The following is a 15,184-nucleotide window of genomic DNA, read 5'->3' on the forward strand; positions in this document are numbered from 1 at the left end:
GGAGGGACCGAGGGACATAATGGTTTTGAGGGATCCCTAGATTGTGTCAAATGATAAGGTTATATTCCCTCCGTTTTTAAATACTTGCTCCACTTCCCTTATGCGGATATTTTTAAATACTTGCTCTATTTCCTTGGAAAGTTTTTACAATAATTAATTCATTTGTCTCAACAAATGGACCCAACAGAAATCACGTTTTATTAATCTTATATTCTCTCTCCTCAATACTCTCCACTAGTTTTGTTTTTTAACAATTTTTAATTCTTCTACCAACCTAACTACCTCCATATTTTATTATTTTCTTCAATTTCTCCTAATACTCCATGCATAAAGAAATAGAGCAAGTATTTAACAACGGAAGGAGTACACTCAAGTACTTTAGTGGATTGTGAATGACATGGAGATATATGTAAGTGAGTTGATGGATGAGCATACAAGGGTGTGTGTCTATGACATGGATATGTGTGTAAGTGAGTTGATGGATGGGCATACAAGGAGGGAGATGATACACATAGACATAGTCTATGTGGACCCTATATAGACAACTAATACCAAACTGACAACACATGACTCATTGAAAAAATAGGAGGGAAAAATTGAGGGGGAAACTTTTGGTATTTTACCGCCTAAGTATAAGTAAGTGGGAAAATTTTCGCGAGAATCGATCATTGGCGCCTTTAGTTTCATGAAAATTGATTACAATGAGTAGTTAATTATAATAAGGCATACTTAGTTATTAATTATAAACAAGCAGTCAATACTCATGTAATGAAAAATTATTAATCAAAGCTTTGCAACCAGAATTCATGTAAGCTGTAATTTGTAAAAGAGAATGTTTGGTTTTCTCAAACTACAGTAGTAAGACTATGGAAGAAGGAATGACTTTGAGGCAAAAGCGAATGACAAATTCTTAAATAACCTTCAAGTTAGCTTAATTCACTTGTTTTAGAGGAATTATTAGTTCTTCCGCACCTTGGAATTGTGAGTTTAATGTAGTTCTTGAAGTAGTTTTTGGTGATTAATTTCACTTGTAGGTGTATGGAGATGTATAAAGAATGAATATAGAATAGTAATTTTTAAGAATGATTATATATGGACATATGGTTGATGATTGGCAGATTAATCCTTTCAAAATGATATTGCTGTATACTTCGTATTTATATGTAGAAGTATAAAGTATTTACTAGTTATTATGCTTGTAGCAACTAGAAAAATACTTATCTAAGTATTAATTTTAGTGATATGGGTGTCATTTTATTTATTTTGGTATCATATTAGTTATTTACGTATCAAACACATTAATTATAATCTTAGTATGGTAGAGTATTAGAGTATGGATATCGTAACAAAGAATGTTGAGATTAATTTCAGAGCTAGAATTATAATTTTTATAATTTGGACGAGTATTCATCTTAACGAATTTGTTACCGAGTGTGAAAAAAAAACACACACACACTTCTACAACACATAATCATGTTTCAAGGATTATTTCGAGGTTTTAAATGGAATTCCTCAAGAGACAAATCAAACTACAGCTCACGTACAACTTGAACACCTTTTGTCTGATACCGACCATATCATTGAACTACATTTGTTGACATTAGCTGATAATATAAAACATTTCAAAGTTTCTCAATTCCTAAAATACACACCTATAAAAATAAAAAATTTTAAAAAAATTTGTGTTCAATTCACCTAATTTTCACTATTCTAAACTTATTAGAACTTAACTGAACTTTTTTGAACTTATCAGAAATTATCTGAATTTATTAAAAATTATTTTAGTTGTAATTTGAACTTAGATAACTCATATTAAAAGTTGTTTATCCTGAACTAGACTTATCTTAACTTATATGAACTTATTAGACCTGGAAATAAGGTGAACAGAACATGCCCTATTTCTATTCAAATTATTTTTACCAAAATTAATTAATGGGCTTCAACCATGCATGAAAACCAAATTGAATCATAGGAATCTAATATTAAATCATACAATTTTTGTTATGATATAGATTTTGAATTTTGTAAATGCTAGGGAAGCTAACACGCATGAGATGCCTCATTAGCCTCCCTGAACTAAAGGACTAAGGTGAGCCATCACATGAGATGCCTCATTAGCCTCCCTGAACACATAATTAAAACTAAAACGTAGTATTATCAAAGTATCAAAGCTATTTGCAAGAGTTAAAACTTCTCTGATAATGGTTCTCAGATACGACCCCTCACATTGTCTTGAATGGAGCATTTTAATCACTTGTACGTAGACTATCACTTTCTATCTCAATTGAACTAGGAATCGCATTGCAGAGTTGTATTCAAGCCAAAAACAACCTCGTCTTCGCCTTCGTTATACTACTATACTAGTATCCCACGATTGTCGAATTTGCTGGCAGCCTGCTTATCACAGCACCACGATGATGTCTATTCTAATAACCACTCTCAAATCCAACCCCATTCTCACCGATTTTTTGTAGTATATTTTTAGATTTGAACTTCTTTTCTTATCTTTTTAATGGGAGGTTTGAATTTCAAGTTTAAAATTCAGAAAATTATAAGCAAATTTATTGGGATCCACTTGCTCAACCAATTAAAAATCATTTTAGTGAATGTCTATGCTTGACCCACATAGAAGTGTAGATGAAACTACTTGTGAACCATATCAATCTCTCATTACGTTGACCATCGGCTCTTCCTTCCCTCTCAGCCACCTTACTTACCTTAAAGCCACAGTCGTAGACCCTCGCCTTAATGCCACCGTCGTCAGCCCTCCATAATCTCTTTTCGCAAATCCTCCAATATCATTCACCGCAAAAAGTACAATTCATTTCAAATTTAGAATTCAAAATTTTCAAGTTGAAAATCACATATGATGTAACCAGAACTACAAATTTCGGGAAAAAAAATCAACAACAAACATTGTTTTCATAATTAAAACATTTTGTCATATTTCTGTCCATACTATACCGTAACAAAGAATCTGATATAAATTTTAATTTGTCTATAAAACATTCATTTTTCATACTAATATAATAAATATAATACCAAAACAATAAGTTTTGATACCTAGATTAACACATATGATCAATTACAAAATATTTTCAAAACTAATTCAATCCTACAACAATACAAATGGTTTCCGTCGTCTCTTACGCTGACTCATAACCCGTAGTTTGACTTTGATTTCACCCTCCATTGTTTCCGACACCACCACATTACTCTCTGATTTAGCCCGACCATCGTTTCATACTCTAAACCACATCGCTCGCTGATTATGTCGACAGTTTGCCCTTCCTTTCCTCTCAACCACCTTACTCACCTTAAAGCCACTATGTCACCCCTCACCTTCAAGCCACCGTCGTCGGCCCTCACTTTAAAGCCACCCTCGTCGGTCGTCTATTGTGTCTTCTTGCAAATCCTAAACATCATTCATAGTGTCTTCTCACAATTACTCAACATCATTCACAGCAAAAAAAGTACAATTAAATTCGATTAGATTCAAATTTTTTTCATTTGCAAAATTTTCAAAACGAAATTTTAAAACTATTCATGTGGGCCAACTTCTTCAGCCAATAGAAAGTCTTGTCTATGTCGGGCTACACATATACCCTTTTCGCTGGAACAATGTTTGGGGTGTAGAATGTTACAGGGTGAGTGCTATGTAGTTAATGTGATTATGGGTCAAGTGCACTGTTCACTAGCTACAAGACTTCTCCAACTCGTCTCATTTTAGGAGACATTATAAGGAATACTTAGGCTTTTGAAATTTGTACATTTTCTCATGTTAACTGGGACTTTTAACTCTATAGTTCATTTAGTGGCTTGAAGGGATACAAGCATGTCTAATGAATATGCTTATACAAGCCCTTTTTCTCATTTTAGCATAGCTTGACTTGATTTCATAAAATGTTAGAGTTACTTGCTTACCTTAAGTTAAATAAATAAATAAATAAATGGTGAAATAAATATTACTCCGTCCGTTTTATAATGATATTTCTGTTTATGTAAATCGATGCAAATTTTTACCTATCCTTGACCGCAAATATATTTAATATTACATTATCAAAAATTATAAAAGTCAGATATTAATAATGACTCATCAAGACGAATCAAACTAGATTTCACATGACTATATTTGTTCTTACAGATTGAGATTCTACATGACTATATTTGTTCTTATAGATTGAGAGAAATTTAGAAAATTCTCTCTTATTTTTAAAAAGTCAAAGATTCCAAACAGAAACATCATTGTAAAACGGAGAAAGTAGAGCTTAATCTGGGCTCAAACCTTAAGTATTAGGCTCACCAACTAAAAATCGTAACATTAACGGGCCTAAATGGCACAAAACCAAGAAAGTCGGTCTAACACAAGGACAATCTTGTCATAAAACCACACAACCCTTTTCTGAACCTATCTTCACAAGGGCACTGTCGTCAATTCACAACCCGAAACATCCGGCTCTTCGTCTATAAATAAACCCCTTGGGTCTCCAAATCTACCTATTTTCTCATTCTCTTCTCTTCCGCCGCAGAGAGAGAATTGGTTACGGAGAGATCCACAAATTCTCCATTTCTCCCTCCTTAATCCAAAAAACAAAAAAAGAAAAAAAAAAAAAGACAAAAATCTTCGAACTAACTCACTTACTACACTGCAGAAGAACATCTTCAATTTCAATTTGGAAAAAAATTTGATTATAAGTTCATCAATTTCGAAACCCTAATTTTGTTTTGAGTGAAATTTTATTGATTAATTGACTATCTGCAAAGATGGATACTAGATTTCCGTATTCACCAGCAGAGGTTACGAAAGTTCATTTGATTCAGTTCGGAATTCTGAGTCCGGATGAAATTGTAATCTTCTTGCTTTTCTTTCGATTTTGGAAACCCTAGTTTTTGTTTTGATTGATCGGATTTGTGAAATTGTGGTGTTTGTTTGATTGATTGATTGAGGTTTTGTAATGTGCAGCGGCAAATGTCAGTGGTGCAAGTGGAGTTTAGTGAGACGACGGAGAGAGGGAAGCCGAAACCGGGGGGTTTGAGTGATATGAGGCTTGGGACGATTGATCGGAAGTTGAAGTGTGATACATGTACAGCTAATATGGCAGAATGTCCTGGTCATTTTGGACATCTTGAGCTTGCTAAGCCGATGTTTCATATCGGGTTTTTGAAGACTGTACTTAGTATTATGCGTTGTGTTTGCTACAATTGCTCCAAGATTCTTGCCGATGAGGTGAACTCTTTATTTGATTTGCTCTCGCGTTGGCAATTTCCCCGGCAATGTAAAATTTTAGATGTCAATTGAGCTGATGTAGTAATGTACTTTATGTCATAATATGTGAAACAATCCTTGCTTCGAAATTAGTAGCTTATCTGATGTAATTTGCTTCTTAGTGACCGTGTTTGAAGCATTGACTAATTGTTAGTTGTGAACTTCGTCGAGGTTGAAATAATAGATCAAATATCACTATAGGAGGAAAGAGAATGAATGAATATAGGTTATTTAGTGTCAGTTTAACTTCAATTATACCTTGTGTTCTATGATTTTATGAGGCTACACTAATTACATATGATTTAATCATGGTTGCTGTATTTTATATATAGCTTTATGATTCTAAGATGCTTTAACTTAGACGAAAATCAAATTTCTTATATTAATTTAGTCTAATCTAAAAGACTAAGCCGTTTTTTAAGATTGCCAGACATTACATGCTTGCATGGGTTATTTCCCTGGCAATGTATGATTGTAGATGTCAATTGAGCTGATGTAGTTATGTGCTTTATGTCATGATATGTGAAACAATCCTTGATTTGAAATTAGTAGCTTATCTAAAGTAATTCGAACATTTTGATTGCTTTTGTTGTAAATGTAAACGGAAAATTTGCTTCTTAGTGATTGTGATTGTTAGTGCTGAACTTTGTCTTAAGGCTTAGAATTACAGATCAAATTTCACTGTAGGAGGATAGAGAACGGATGTGCATAGGTTATTTAGAGTCAATATAACTTCAATTATACCTTGTGTTACTATGATTTTACAAGGCTACTCCCAATTATGTACTTCGTATGTAATCATGCTAGCTGTATTTTAGATATAGCTCTATGAAGCATTAACTTAGACTTAAATTAAATTTGTTATTTTAATTTATGGTAATTTAAAGGAATAAGCCTATTTTTAAGATTGCGAGACATTTTAAGTTGCCCTTAAAGAAGGAAATTAGTCATCCCTTGAATAGAGTTGACACGTCATACCTGACTCAAAGGTTCCTAACCTAAAGTCATACAAGTAAAAGGATTCAATTGCCACTTCTATGTTTTAGGCTAGGACTTTTAGGAGGTGTCTTTTAGGAGGTGTCTAAGCACCTCACTGCTTTCTGCCAATGAGTAGGACAGGATATATGACTATTAAGAATTGAATCTTTGAGTCTCTGAACAAAGAGGCACTGACAAATAATAGGATCCTCCTCACGACTTGATAGGCAGTGTTTGCCTCATAAAGAAGCAACAATGACTTGAAATTAATTACCTCTATAAACCTTGTATGAGCTAGTGTTGTGCATTCTTTTTTAAAGAAGTTATTTGCCTTCTAGGAGGTTAATATACACATGTTTCATCAACCATCGCGTTGCTATCAGTTTTCCTACAAGTTCAAGTTTGAATTGCCACTGATGGGTTTGTTGCTGCTTTATTCATTATTGCAGGAAGACCACAAATTTAAGCAAGCATTGAAAATTAGAAATCCCAAAAACCGGTTGAAGAAAATATTGGAGGCCTGTAAAAACAAAAGAAAATGTGAAGGAGGTGATTCAATGGATGTACAAGATCAGGATGATGAAGAGCCTGCCAAGAAGAGTCGTGGTGGCTGTGGTGCGCAACAGCCAACCTTCACTATTGAAGGTATGAAAATTATTGCTGAGTACAAGAATACTAAGAAGAAAAGTGATGAGCAGGAACAGCTTCCTGAGCCTGCTGAGAGAAAGCAGCAGCTTACTGCTGAAAAGGTTGGTGTCATTTTTGCAAATATCTTTCTAGCTTTGTCTTTTATGCAATATTATTTAAAGCAGTTCTTATAATTTTAAAATGTTCAGGTGCTTAGTGTTCTTAAGAGAATAAGTGATGAAGACTGTCAGTTGATGGGTTTCAGTCCAAGATATGCTCGCCCTGATTGGATGATTCTTCAAGTTCTTCCTATTCCTCCACCTCCTGTGAGACCATCTGTGATGATGGATACCTCTTCTAGGAGTGAGGCAAGTGTCTGCTTTTGTTTTCATTTTCTGCATGGTAAAATAATAAGATTTGGCGAGACATGTACGGGTATTCTCCCTGTGTTGGCTATATAGTTCAATAATGGATTTTAATTTGCAATTACTTGTAGGATGATTTGACCCATCAATTAGCTATGATCATTCGTCATAACGATAATCTGAGAAGACAAGAGAGGAATGGTGCGCCTGCACATATCATCTCTGAATTTGCACAGTTGCTGCAGTTTCATATTGCTACGTACTTTGACAATGAACTGCCTGGACAGCCAAGAGTAGGCGTTTTTTTTTTTTTTTTTTTTTTTTTTTTTTTTTTTTTGCTTCATTTTAGATCTGTTTTCAAGTCTAGAATTAACTGATTTTGGTGTCCAGGCTACGCAAAGATCAGGTAGACCAATCAAATCAATATGTACAAGGCTGAAAGCCAAAGAAGGTCGTATAAGAGGCAATTTGATGGGAAAACGAGTGGACTTCTCTGCTCGTACTGTCATTACTCCTGATCCAAATATAAACATTGACGAATTGGGTGTTCCCTGGAGTATAGCGTTAAATCTGACATATCCGGAAACTGTGACTCCTTATAATCTTGAAAGGTGTATTTTTTCTCCTGTTTCATCTGTTGAAAGTTTACCAGACTTTGTTCTAATCTGCTTTTGTTATGTAGGCTGAAAGAGCTTGTTGACTATGGTCCACATCCTCCTCCTGGTAAAACTGGAGCTAAGTACATTATCAGGGATGATGGTCAGAGGCTTGATCTCCGTTATTTGAAGAAGAGTAGTGATCATCATTTGGAGCTGGGGTACAAGGTCATTGTTCTACTCACAGAAAATGAAATGTTATCACCTCTGCTTTGTTTGACTTAGGGTTTGCTGACATTTGTTTATGGTTATATACAGGTTGAACGACATTTGAATGATGGGGACTTTGTACTTTTCAATCGACAGCCCAGTCTTCATAAAATGTCCATTATGGGTCACCGAATAAAGATCATGCCTTATTCTACATTTAGATTGAACTTGTCTGTTACGTCACCTTACAATGCTGATTTTGATGGTGATGAAATGAACATGCATGTTCCTCAGTCTTTTGAGACTCGAGCAGAAGTTCTTGAGCTTATGATGGTTCCAAAATGTATCGTCTCCCCACAAGCCAACAGGCCTGTTATGGGAATTGTGCAGGATACTCTATTGGGTTGCCGTAAAGTCACGAAGAGGGATACCTTCATAGAAAAGGTGACTGATTCAATGATATGTATTTTGTGTTTCATAGCTGCATAGTAGTTCAGGTCATTAACTTATCCTTTTTGTGTACGTTGGGTGACAGGATGTTTTTATGAATATTCTTATGTGGTGGGAGGATTTTGATGGGAAAGTTCCTCAGCCAGCTATCTTAAAGCCCCGGCCTATATGGACTGGAAAGCAAGTTTTCAATCTCATCATACCAAAGCAAATAAATCTCGTTAGATTTTCTGCATGGCACCAAGAGACCGAAACAGGGTTTCTTACTCCAGGGGATACTCGTGTCCTTATAGAGAAAGGAGAACTACTATCTGGAACACTCTGTAAGAAGACCCTTGGGTCATCCAGTGGGAGTTTGATTCATGTTATCTGGTATATTCCTCTTTTTTTTACCATCTGGATAGAGTTTTTCTTAGACTTGTCAATGTTTTGATTGAGTTCACTTTTGAACTTGGATAGCTAACAAACTATGCAACTTCTATCTGTTTCTTTTTCCTTTCCCCTTTTTATTTTTTGATTTCTTTTATCATACTGCTTGATTTAATGTGATGTTTACCTGATACATCAAGTTTAGCTGTCTAGTCTATTAGGATCATAAGTGGCACACTTTTTTTTTTTATTTGTCTGAGTTGGTTATGCTGGCTTCAAGTCAAATTTTGATCTATTGAGTTGCTGGTGCATGTATCGTATAGAGTAGTTTTTTACATCTGTTTGCATAATATCTTTTCTGCTTTCCATTTCTGCTTATGGTGGAGCTATCATTGTTCTGATAAGATTCTAGTATGGAGATGATTATATGTAATTCTCATTTGAAAATTTCCGCTACAACAGGGAGGAAGTTGGGCCAGATGCTGCTCGTAAATTTTTGGGGCACACCCAGTGGCTTGTTAATTACTGGCTATTGCAGAATGGTTTTAGTATTGGTATAGGAGATACAATTGCTGATGCATCAACCATGGAGACCATCAATGTAACCATATCACAAGCTAAAAACGAAGTGAAAAACCTAATTAGATCTGCTCAGGAAAAGCAGTTGGAGCCTGAACCTGGACGCACGATGATGGAGTCCTTTGAAAACAGAGTTAATCAGGTCATTAAAATCTTTATTTTTTTTTTTATTTTTATTTTTGGATTCTCTTATGTGTCTAGTAGTTACTGAGTGATGCCAATGTTCAGGTTTTGAATAAAGCTCGTGATGATGCTGGAAGTAGTGCTCAGAGGAGTCTATCTGAGACAAACAACCTTAAGGCTATGGTTACTGCTGGGTCAAAAGGAAGTTTTATTAACATATCTCAGATGACTGCCTGTGTGGGACAGCAAAATGTTGAAGGCAAACGGATACCTTTTGGATTTGTTGGTCGTACATTACCTCATTTCACCAAGGATGATTATGGGCCAGAAAGTCGTGGGTTTGTGGAAAATTCATACTTGAGAGGATTAACTCCCCAGGAGTTCTTTTTCCATGCTATGGGTGGTAGAGAAGGTCTAATTGATACTGCTGTTAAAACTTCTGAGACTGGCTACATACAGAGAAGGCTAGTTAAGGCTATGGAGGATATCATGGTCAAGTATGATGGTACTGTGAGGAATTCTCTTGGAGATGTTATACAGTTTCTTTATGGTGAAGATGGCATGGATGCTGTTTGGATAGAATCCCAGAAGTTGGATTCTCTGAAAATGAAGAAGTCAGAATTTGAGGCGACTTACAGATATGAGTTTGATGCTGATAACTGGGAGCCAGATTATATGTTGAAAGAGCATGTGGATGATCTGAAAACCATTCGTGAGTTCCGTAATGTGTTTGATGCGGAGGTCCAAAAACTTGAAGTAGATAGATGTCAACTTGCAACTGATATTGCTACCACAGGAGATAATTCTTGGCCATTACCTGTGAATCTTAAGAGGCTGCTATGGAATGCTCAAAAGACATTTAAGGTTGACATGCGGCAAAAGTCTGATATGCACCCAATGGAAATTGTGGAAGCAGTAGATAAGCTTCAGGAGAGGTTGAAAGTTGTTCCTGGTGATGACTTTTTGAGTAAAGAGGCTCAGAAGAATGCCACACTCTTCTTCAATATCTTGCTTCGTAGTACTCTTGCCAGCAAACGTGTCTTGAGGGAGTTCAAGCTTAACCGCGAAGCATTTGATTGGGTTATTGGTGAAATAGAGTCGCGTTTTTTGCAGTCATTGGTAGCTCCTGGGGAAATGATTGGCTGTGTTGCTGCCCAATCAATTGGTGAGCCTGCCACTCAGATGACCCTTAACACTTTTCACTTTGCTGGTGTTAGTGCTAAGAATGTCACTCTTGGTGTTCCAAGGCTGAGGGAAATCATCAACGTGGCAAAGAAAATTAAAACTCCTTCTCTATCAGTCTTCTTAAATCCTGAAATTAGCAAGACAAAGGAGAGGGCGAAAAATGTGCAATGTATCTTAGAATACACATGCCTGCGAAGTGTGACTCATGCCACTGAAGTGTGGTATGATCCAGATCCTATGAGCACTATCATTGAAGAGGATGTAGACTTTGTCAGGTCATACTATGAAATGCCGGATGAAGAGGTTTCCCCTGATAAAATTTCTCCTTGGTTGCTTCGTATAGAATTGAACCGTGAAATGATGGTGGATAAAAAGTTGAGCATGGCTGATATTGCGGAAAAAATCAACTTGGAATTCAGTGATGACATGACGTGTATCTTTACTGATGACAATGCTGAGAAGTTGATCCTTCGTATACGTATTGTGAATGATGAAGGTCAGAAGGGTGACATGGAGGATGATTCTGCAGAGGATGATGTATTCCTTAAGAAGGTTGCTGGTAGTATGTTGACTGAGATGGCACTAAAGGGAATCCCAGATATCAACAAGGTATTCATCAAACAGAGTAAAGTAAATAAATTTGATGAGGAGAAAGGTTTTAAGGCTGAAACCGAGTGGATGTTGGATACTGAAGGTGTCAATCTTCTTGCTGTTATGTGTCATGAAGAAGTTGATTCTACAAGGACGACGAGTAATCATTTGATTGAAGTTATGGAAGTTCTTGGAATTGAGGCTGTTCGTAAGGCCTTGCTAGATGAGTTGCGGGTTGTCATTTCTTTCGATGGATCCTATGTGAATTATCGCCATTTGGCCATTTTGTGTGATACAATGACATATCGTGGACATTTGATGGCTATCACTCGTCATGGTATCAATCGGAATGATACTGGGCCTTTGATGAGATGTTCATTTGAAGAAACAGTGGATATCCTTCTTGATGCTGCTGTATATGCTGAATCAGATTATTTGAGGGGTGTAACAGAAAACATCATGTTGGGACAGCTAGCACCAATTGGAACCGGTGGCTGTTCATTATATCTTAATGAGGAAATGTTGCAGCATGCTATTGAAGTACATCTTCCCAGTTATGTGGAAGGCTTGGAATTTGGAATGACACCTGCTCGGTCACCCATTTCTGGAACACCTTACCATGAGAGTATGATGTCTCCAAGCTACTTGCTCAGCCCAAATATCCGGCATTCGCCAATCAATGATGCTTCTTTTTCTCCATTTGTTGGTGGCATGGCCTTCTCTCCTGCTTCATCTCCTGCTTATCTCTCACCAAATTCGCCTGGTTATAGCCCTACTTCTCCTGGATATAGCCCAACTTCTCCAGGATATAGTCCAACCTCTCCTGGATATAGCCCAACTTCCCCGACTTACAGTCCTGGGTCTCCTGGCTATAGTCCAACTAGTCCAGCATATTCACCCACAAGCCCATCTTACTCTCCCACCTCACCAAGCTACAGCCCCACATCTCCAAGCTACAGCCCCACATCTCCAAGCTACAGCCCTACGTCTCCTGCCTACAGCCCCACGTCTCCAGCCTACAGCCCCACGTCTCCAGCCTACAGCCCCACCTCTCCATCCTACAGCCCCACCTCTCCATCGTACAGCCCCACCTCTCCATCGTACAGCCCCACATCTCCATCATACAGCCCCACATCTCCATCATACAGCCCTACATCTCCATCATACAGCCCTACATCTCCATCATACAGCCCTACATCTCCTGCTTACAGCCCTACATCTCCAGGATATAGCCCTACATCCCCAAGTTATAGTCCTACTTCACCAAGTTATAGTCCTACATCTCCAAGCTATAACCCTTCAGCCAAATACAGTCCATCACTTGCATACTCTCCAAGCAGCCCAAGAATATCACCATCCAGTCCCTACAGCCCTACCTCCCCAAATTACAGGTATACCTTTTTGTTTATGCATCAGTGTGTTTGTTTTGCTCTTTAATTGTGCCAGTTGTTCATTATGATAAAGTACGCTAGTCTATGAACCTGCAAATATCTTATTGCAGCTTGTTCTTATTATTGTGCCTTTTGTTTCAGTCCGACATCACCATCTTACTCGCCGACGTCGCCCTCTTACTCCCCTTCAAGCCCAAGCTATAGTCCAAGCAGGTATTTGTAACATTAGCTTTAAAATATAGTTTTATGATCAATTCCCAGGAACATTTTTGCTAATGAGTTTGCATAGTTTATGATTTTAGTGTATTAATAGAATTACAGAAATTGGAAAGATATAGCAAGCATTCAAGAGGCTTGTTCTCACTCATAATATATATTATAATCTAATTGAATACTCTTATTTATGTTCAACATGTTTTTCTCTCTGTCAACTCCCCTATAATTATTGACTTACTATTTCAACATGTTTTCTCTTTGTTAACTCCCTATAATTATTGACTAACTTTTATTATTCCTTCAGAAGCTTTTCACAGTGGTTTATAGTGCCCTTCCCCTTAGATTGATTTCACTGCATTAGGTGTTGCATATTTGATGGATACATGGTTTTTAATTTTTTTTATAGATTTTTTTTTATTAATTTATATTTTGACATTGTCTTTTTCTTGCAGCCCATATGGTTCAGGTCCAAGCCCTGATTACAGCCCCAGTTCTCCTCAGTACAGGTGAGAATGACTGATAAAAAATATCATTGCTGGTGCTCTGGCTTTTGCAGTCTCTTTGGATTCTGGTGTTTCTGACTTGCTATTTATTTCTTCATGCAGTCCAAGTGCAGGATATTCTCCTAGTGCTCCTGGTTATTCACCTTCATCAACCAGTCAGTATACCCCGCAAATGAGCGACAAGGATGACAAAAGCAAGCGTTGAAGTCTTGGAAAAGGACTGCCCATGATATGCAATGTGCATGATTTGAATGTAAATTAAACACGCTTTGTTACTGCTAATGAACCGGCCCAAGAGGTTGGGTTTTGTTTAGAATATTTGAGTTTTGTTGAGGATCCTTCTGTTCTGGGTAGATGTAATCACTAGCTTACTTTTTTTTTTTTTGACAAAAATCACTAGCTTACTTGTTTCGTTGCTCATGCTAATAATGGGTTTTGTACGTGAATATTGATAATTTGATCTTGTAAAATAGTAGTACTAATGTACTATATAGAACAAACTGTTACTATAAAGTATAAACAATTATCAATTTTGTTATTTTCAACTTTATCACTCACAGCATAGTTTACCTTTTGATGAGGAGTTAAATGACATTTTTTGTGTAGTGGTTATTTTTATATTTGAAAACCAAAAATTATTTTTCAGGTTTTTTGCTTGAGTGAATTGTTAAGCTTTTAAACCTTTAATAAAATTCTCAAGACCTAATCAATTTCCAAAAAAAAAAAAATTAATAATAAGAACTATATAAATTGCTTATCCTTACAGTGATTTTCTGTATGCAAACTTAAATTAAAATAAGTAAAACTGTTTAAAAACAACTTTTAATCTTTTATAGTGTGCTTTTTGTATGAAATAACATTTTAATTTTTTTGTTTTTATATAAAGTGAAAACCATCAACAAGTTTTATTTTTGCTTTAGTTACTTATCCTACATAGGCGCTGACTAAGATTTTTTCGATGTTGAATCGAGTGTATCAATCATATGCCTCCATTTTCTTCTAGTTGCACACCTCTTCTTTACATTTACATTTTTTTTCTACATTTCCTCTTCCATTATTCATTTTCTCAGCATCATTATCACCAGCATCAATTATCCCAATTCCACTTCCCCTGGAATTTCTGCCTCCTTGCAATGCCATATCCAGCATCATTACCATAATTTGAGAATGCTAAATCCAAAAGGAAAGTTATTATTTTCTTCTCAAGTGATTAAGAATGAGCTACATTTCAATTTTTTTTTTTTTGGTTACTTTTTGTACTCCTTTTTTTTTTTTTTTTTTTTTTTTTTTTTTTTTTTTTTAATGTATCACTTTGATATTTGCACTATTCATCCATGGTCGACTTAATTTTTTCACCTCTATAAAATAAATAAATGTTATTAAATAATATATCATTAGATTCGTCATAATGTCTAATTCCATAATATAATTTTGTTATAATTTTTACTAATTAACAATTATAGAAATTAATGGTCAAAGTTGCGTCTCGGCAAATGTGCCGATCAAACTGATGCAAATGATTAAAAAAAAAAAAAAAAGAGGGAGTATTATCTTTTTCAAGGAAAAATTGTCAAAAATAATACAAACTTTAAGCGGTCCGCTAAAAACAAGTCATACTTTTGAATATTTCTAAATAATACAAACTTTATAGGGTATCCACTGAAAACAGGTTATAACTGTTTTGTAACCTAATCTATACTTAGTTAGTATTTAAAAACTATAACCAAGGGAAACA

General features: G+C 35.9%; 1 protein-coding gene across 1 annotated transcript; it reads left to right on the forward strand.

The window, feature by feature from the left end:
• The first annotated feature begins 4,506 nt into the window (after positions 1-4,506).
• On the forward strand, positions 4,507-13,994 carry LOC145642471 (DNA-directed RNA polymerase II subunit RPB1-like). Its single transcript, XM_081693668.1, has 14 exons — positions 4,507-4,848; positions 4,964-5,227; positions 6,694-6,993; positions 7,081-7,239; positions 7,368-7,529; positions 7,627-7,847; positions 7,919-8,060; positions 8,151-8,486; positions 8,578-8,864; positions 9,324-9,582; positions 9,669-12,730; positions 12,872-12,943; positions 13,399-13,452; positions 13,552-13,994. The coding sequence occupies exons 1-14, from the start codon at positions 4,765-4,767 to the stop codon at positions 13,652-13,654; spliced, it is 5,505 nt and encodes a 1,834-aa protein (XP_081549794.1). The 5' UTR covers positions 4,507-4,764; the 3' UTR covers positions 13,655-13,994.
• The last annotated feature ends 1,190 nt before the right edge of the window (positions 13,995-15,184 follow it).

This window comes from Chenopodium album, chromosome 1 (genome assembly GCF_948465745.1).
Source record: "Chenopodium album chromosome 1, dcCheAlbu1.1, whole genome shotgun sequence".
Lineage (NCBI taxonomy): Eukaryota > Viridiplantae > Streptophyta > Magnoliopsida > Caryophyllales > Amaranthaceae > Chenopodium > Chenopodium album.

Coding starts and splice junctions, on each gene's coding strand:
- LOC145642471 (XM_081693668.1), top strand. CDS start 4,765: ATGGATACTAGATTTCCGTATTCACCAGCAGAGGTTACGAAAGTTCAT. Junction 6,994..7,080: donor AGCAGCTTACTGCTGAAAAG/GTTGGTGTCATT, acceptor TAAAATGTTCAG/GTGCTTAGTGTTCTTAAGAG. Junction 12,944..13,398: donor CCAAGCTATAGTCCAAGCAG/GTATTTGTAACA, acceptor TTTTTCTTGCAG/CCCATATGGTTCAGGTCCAA.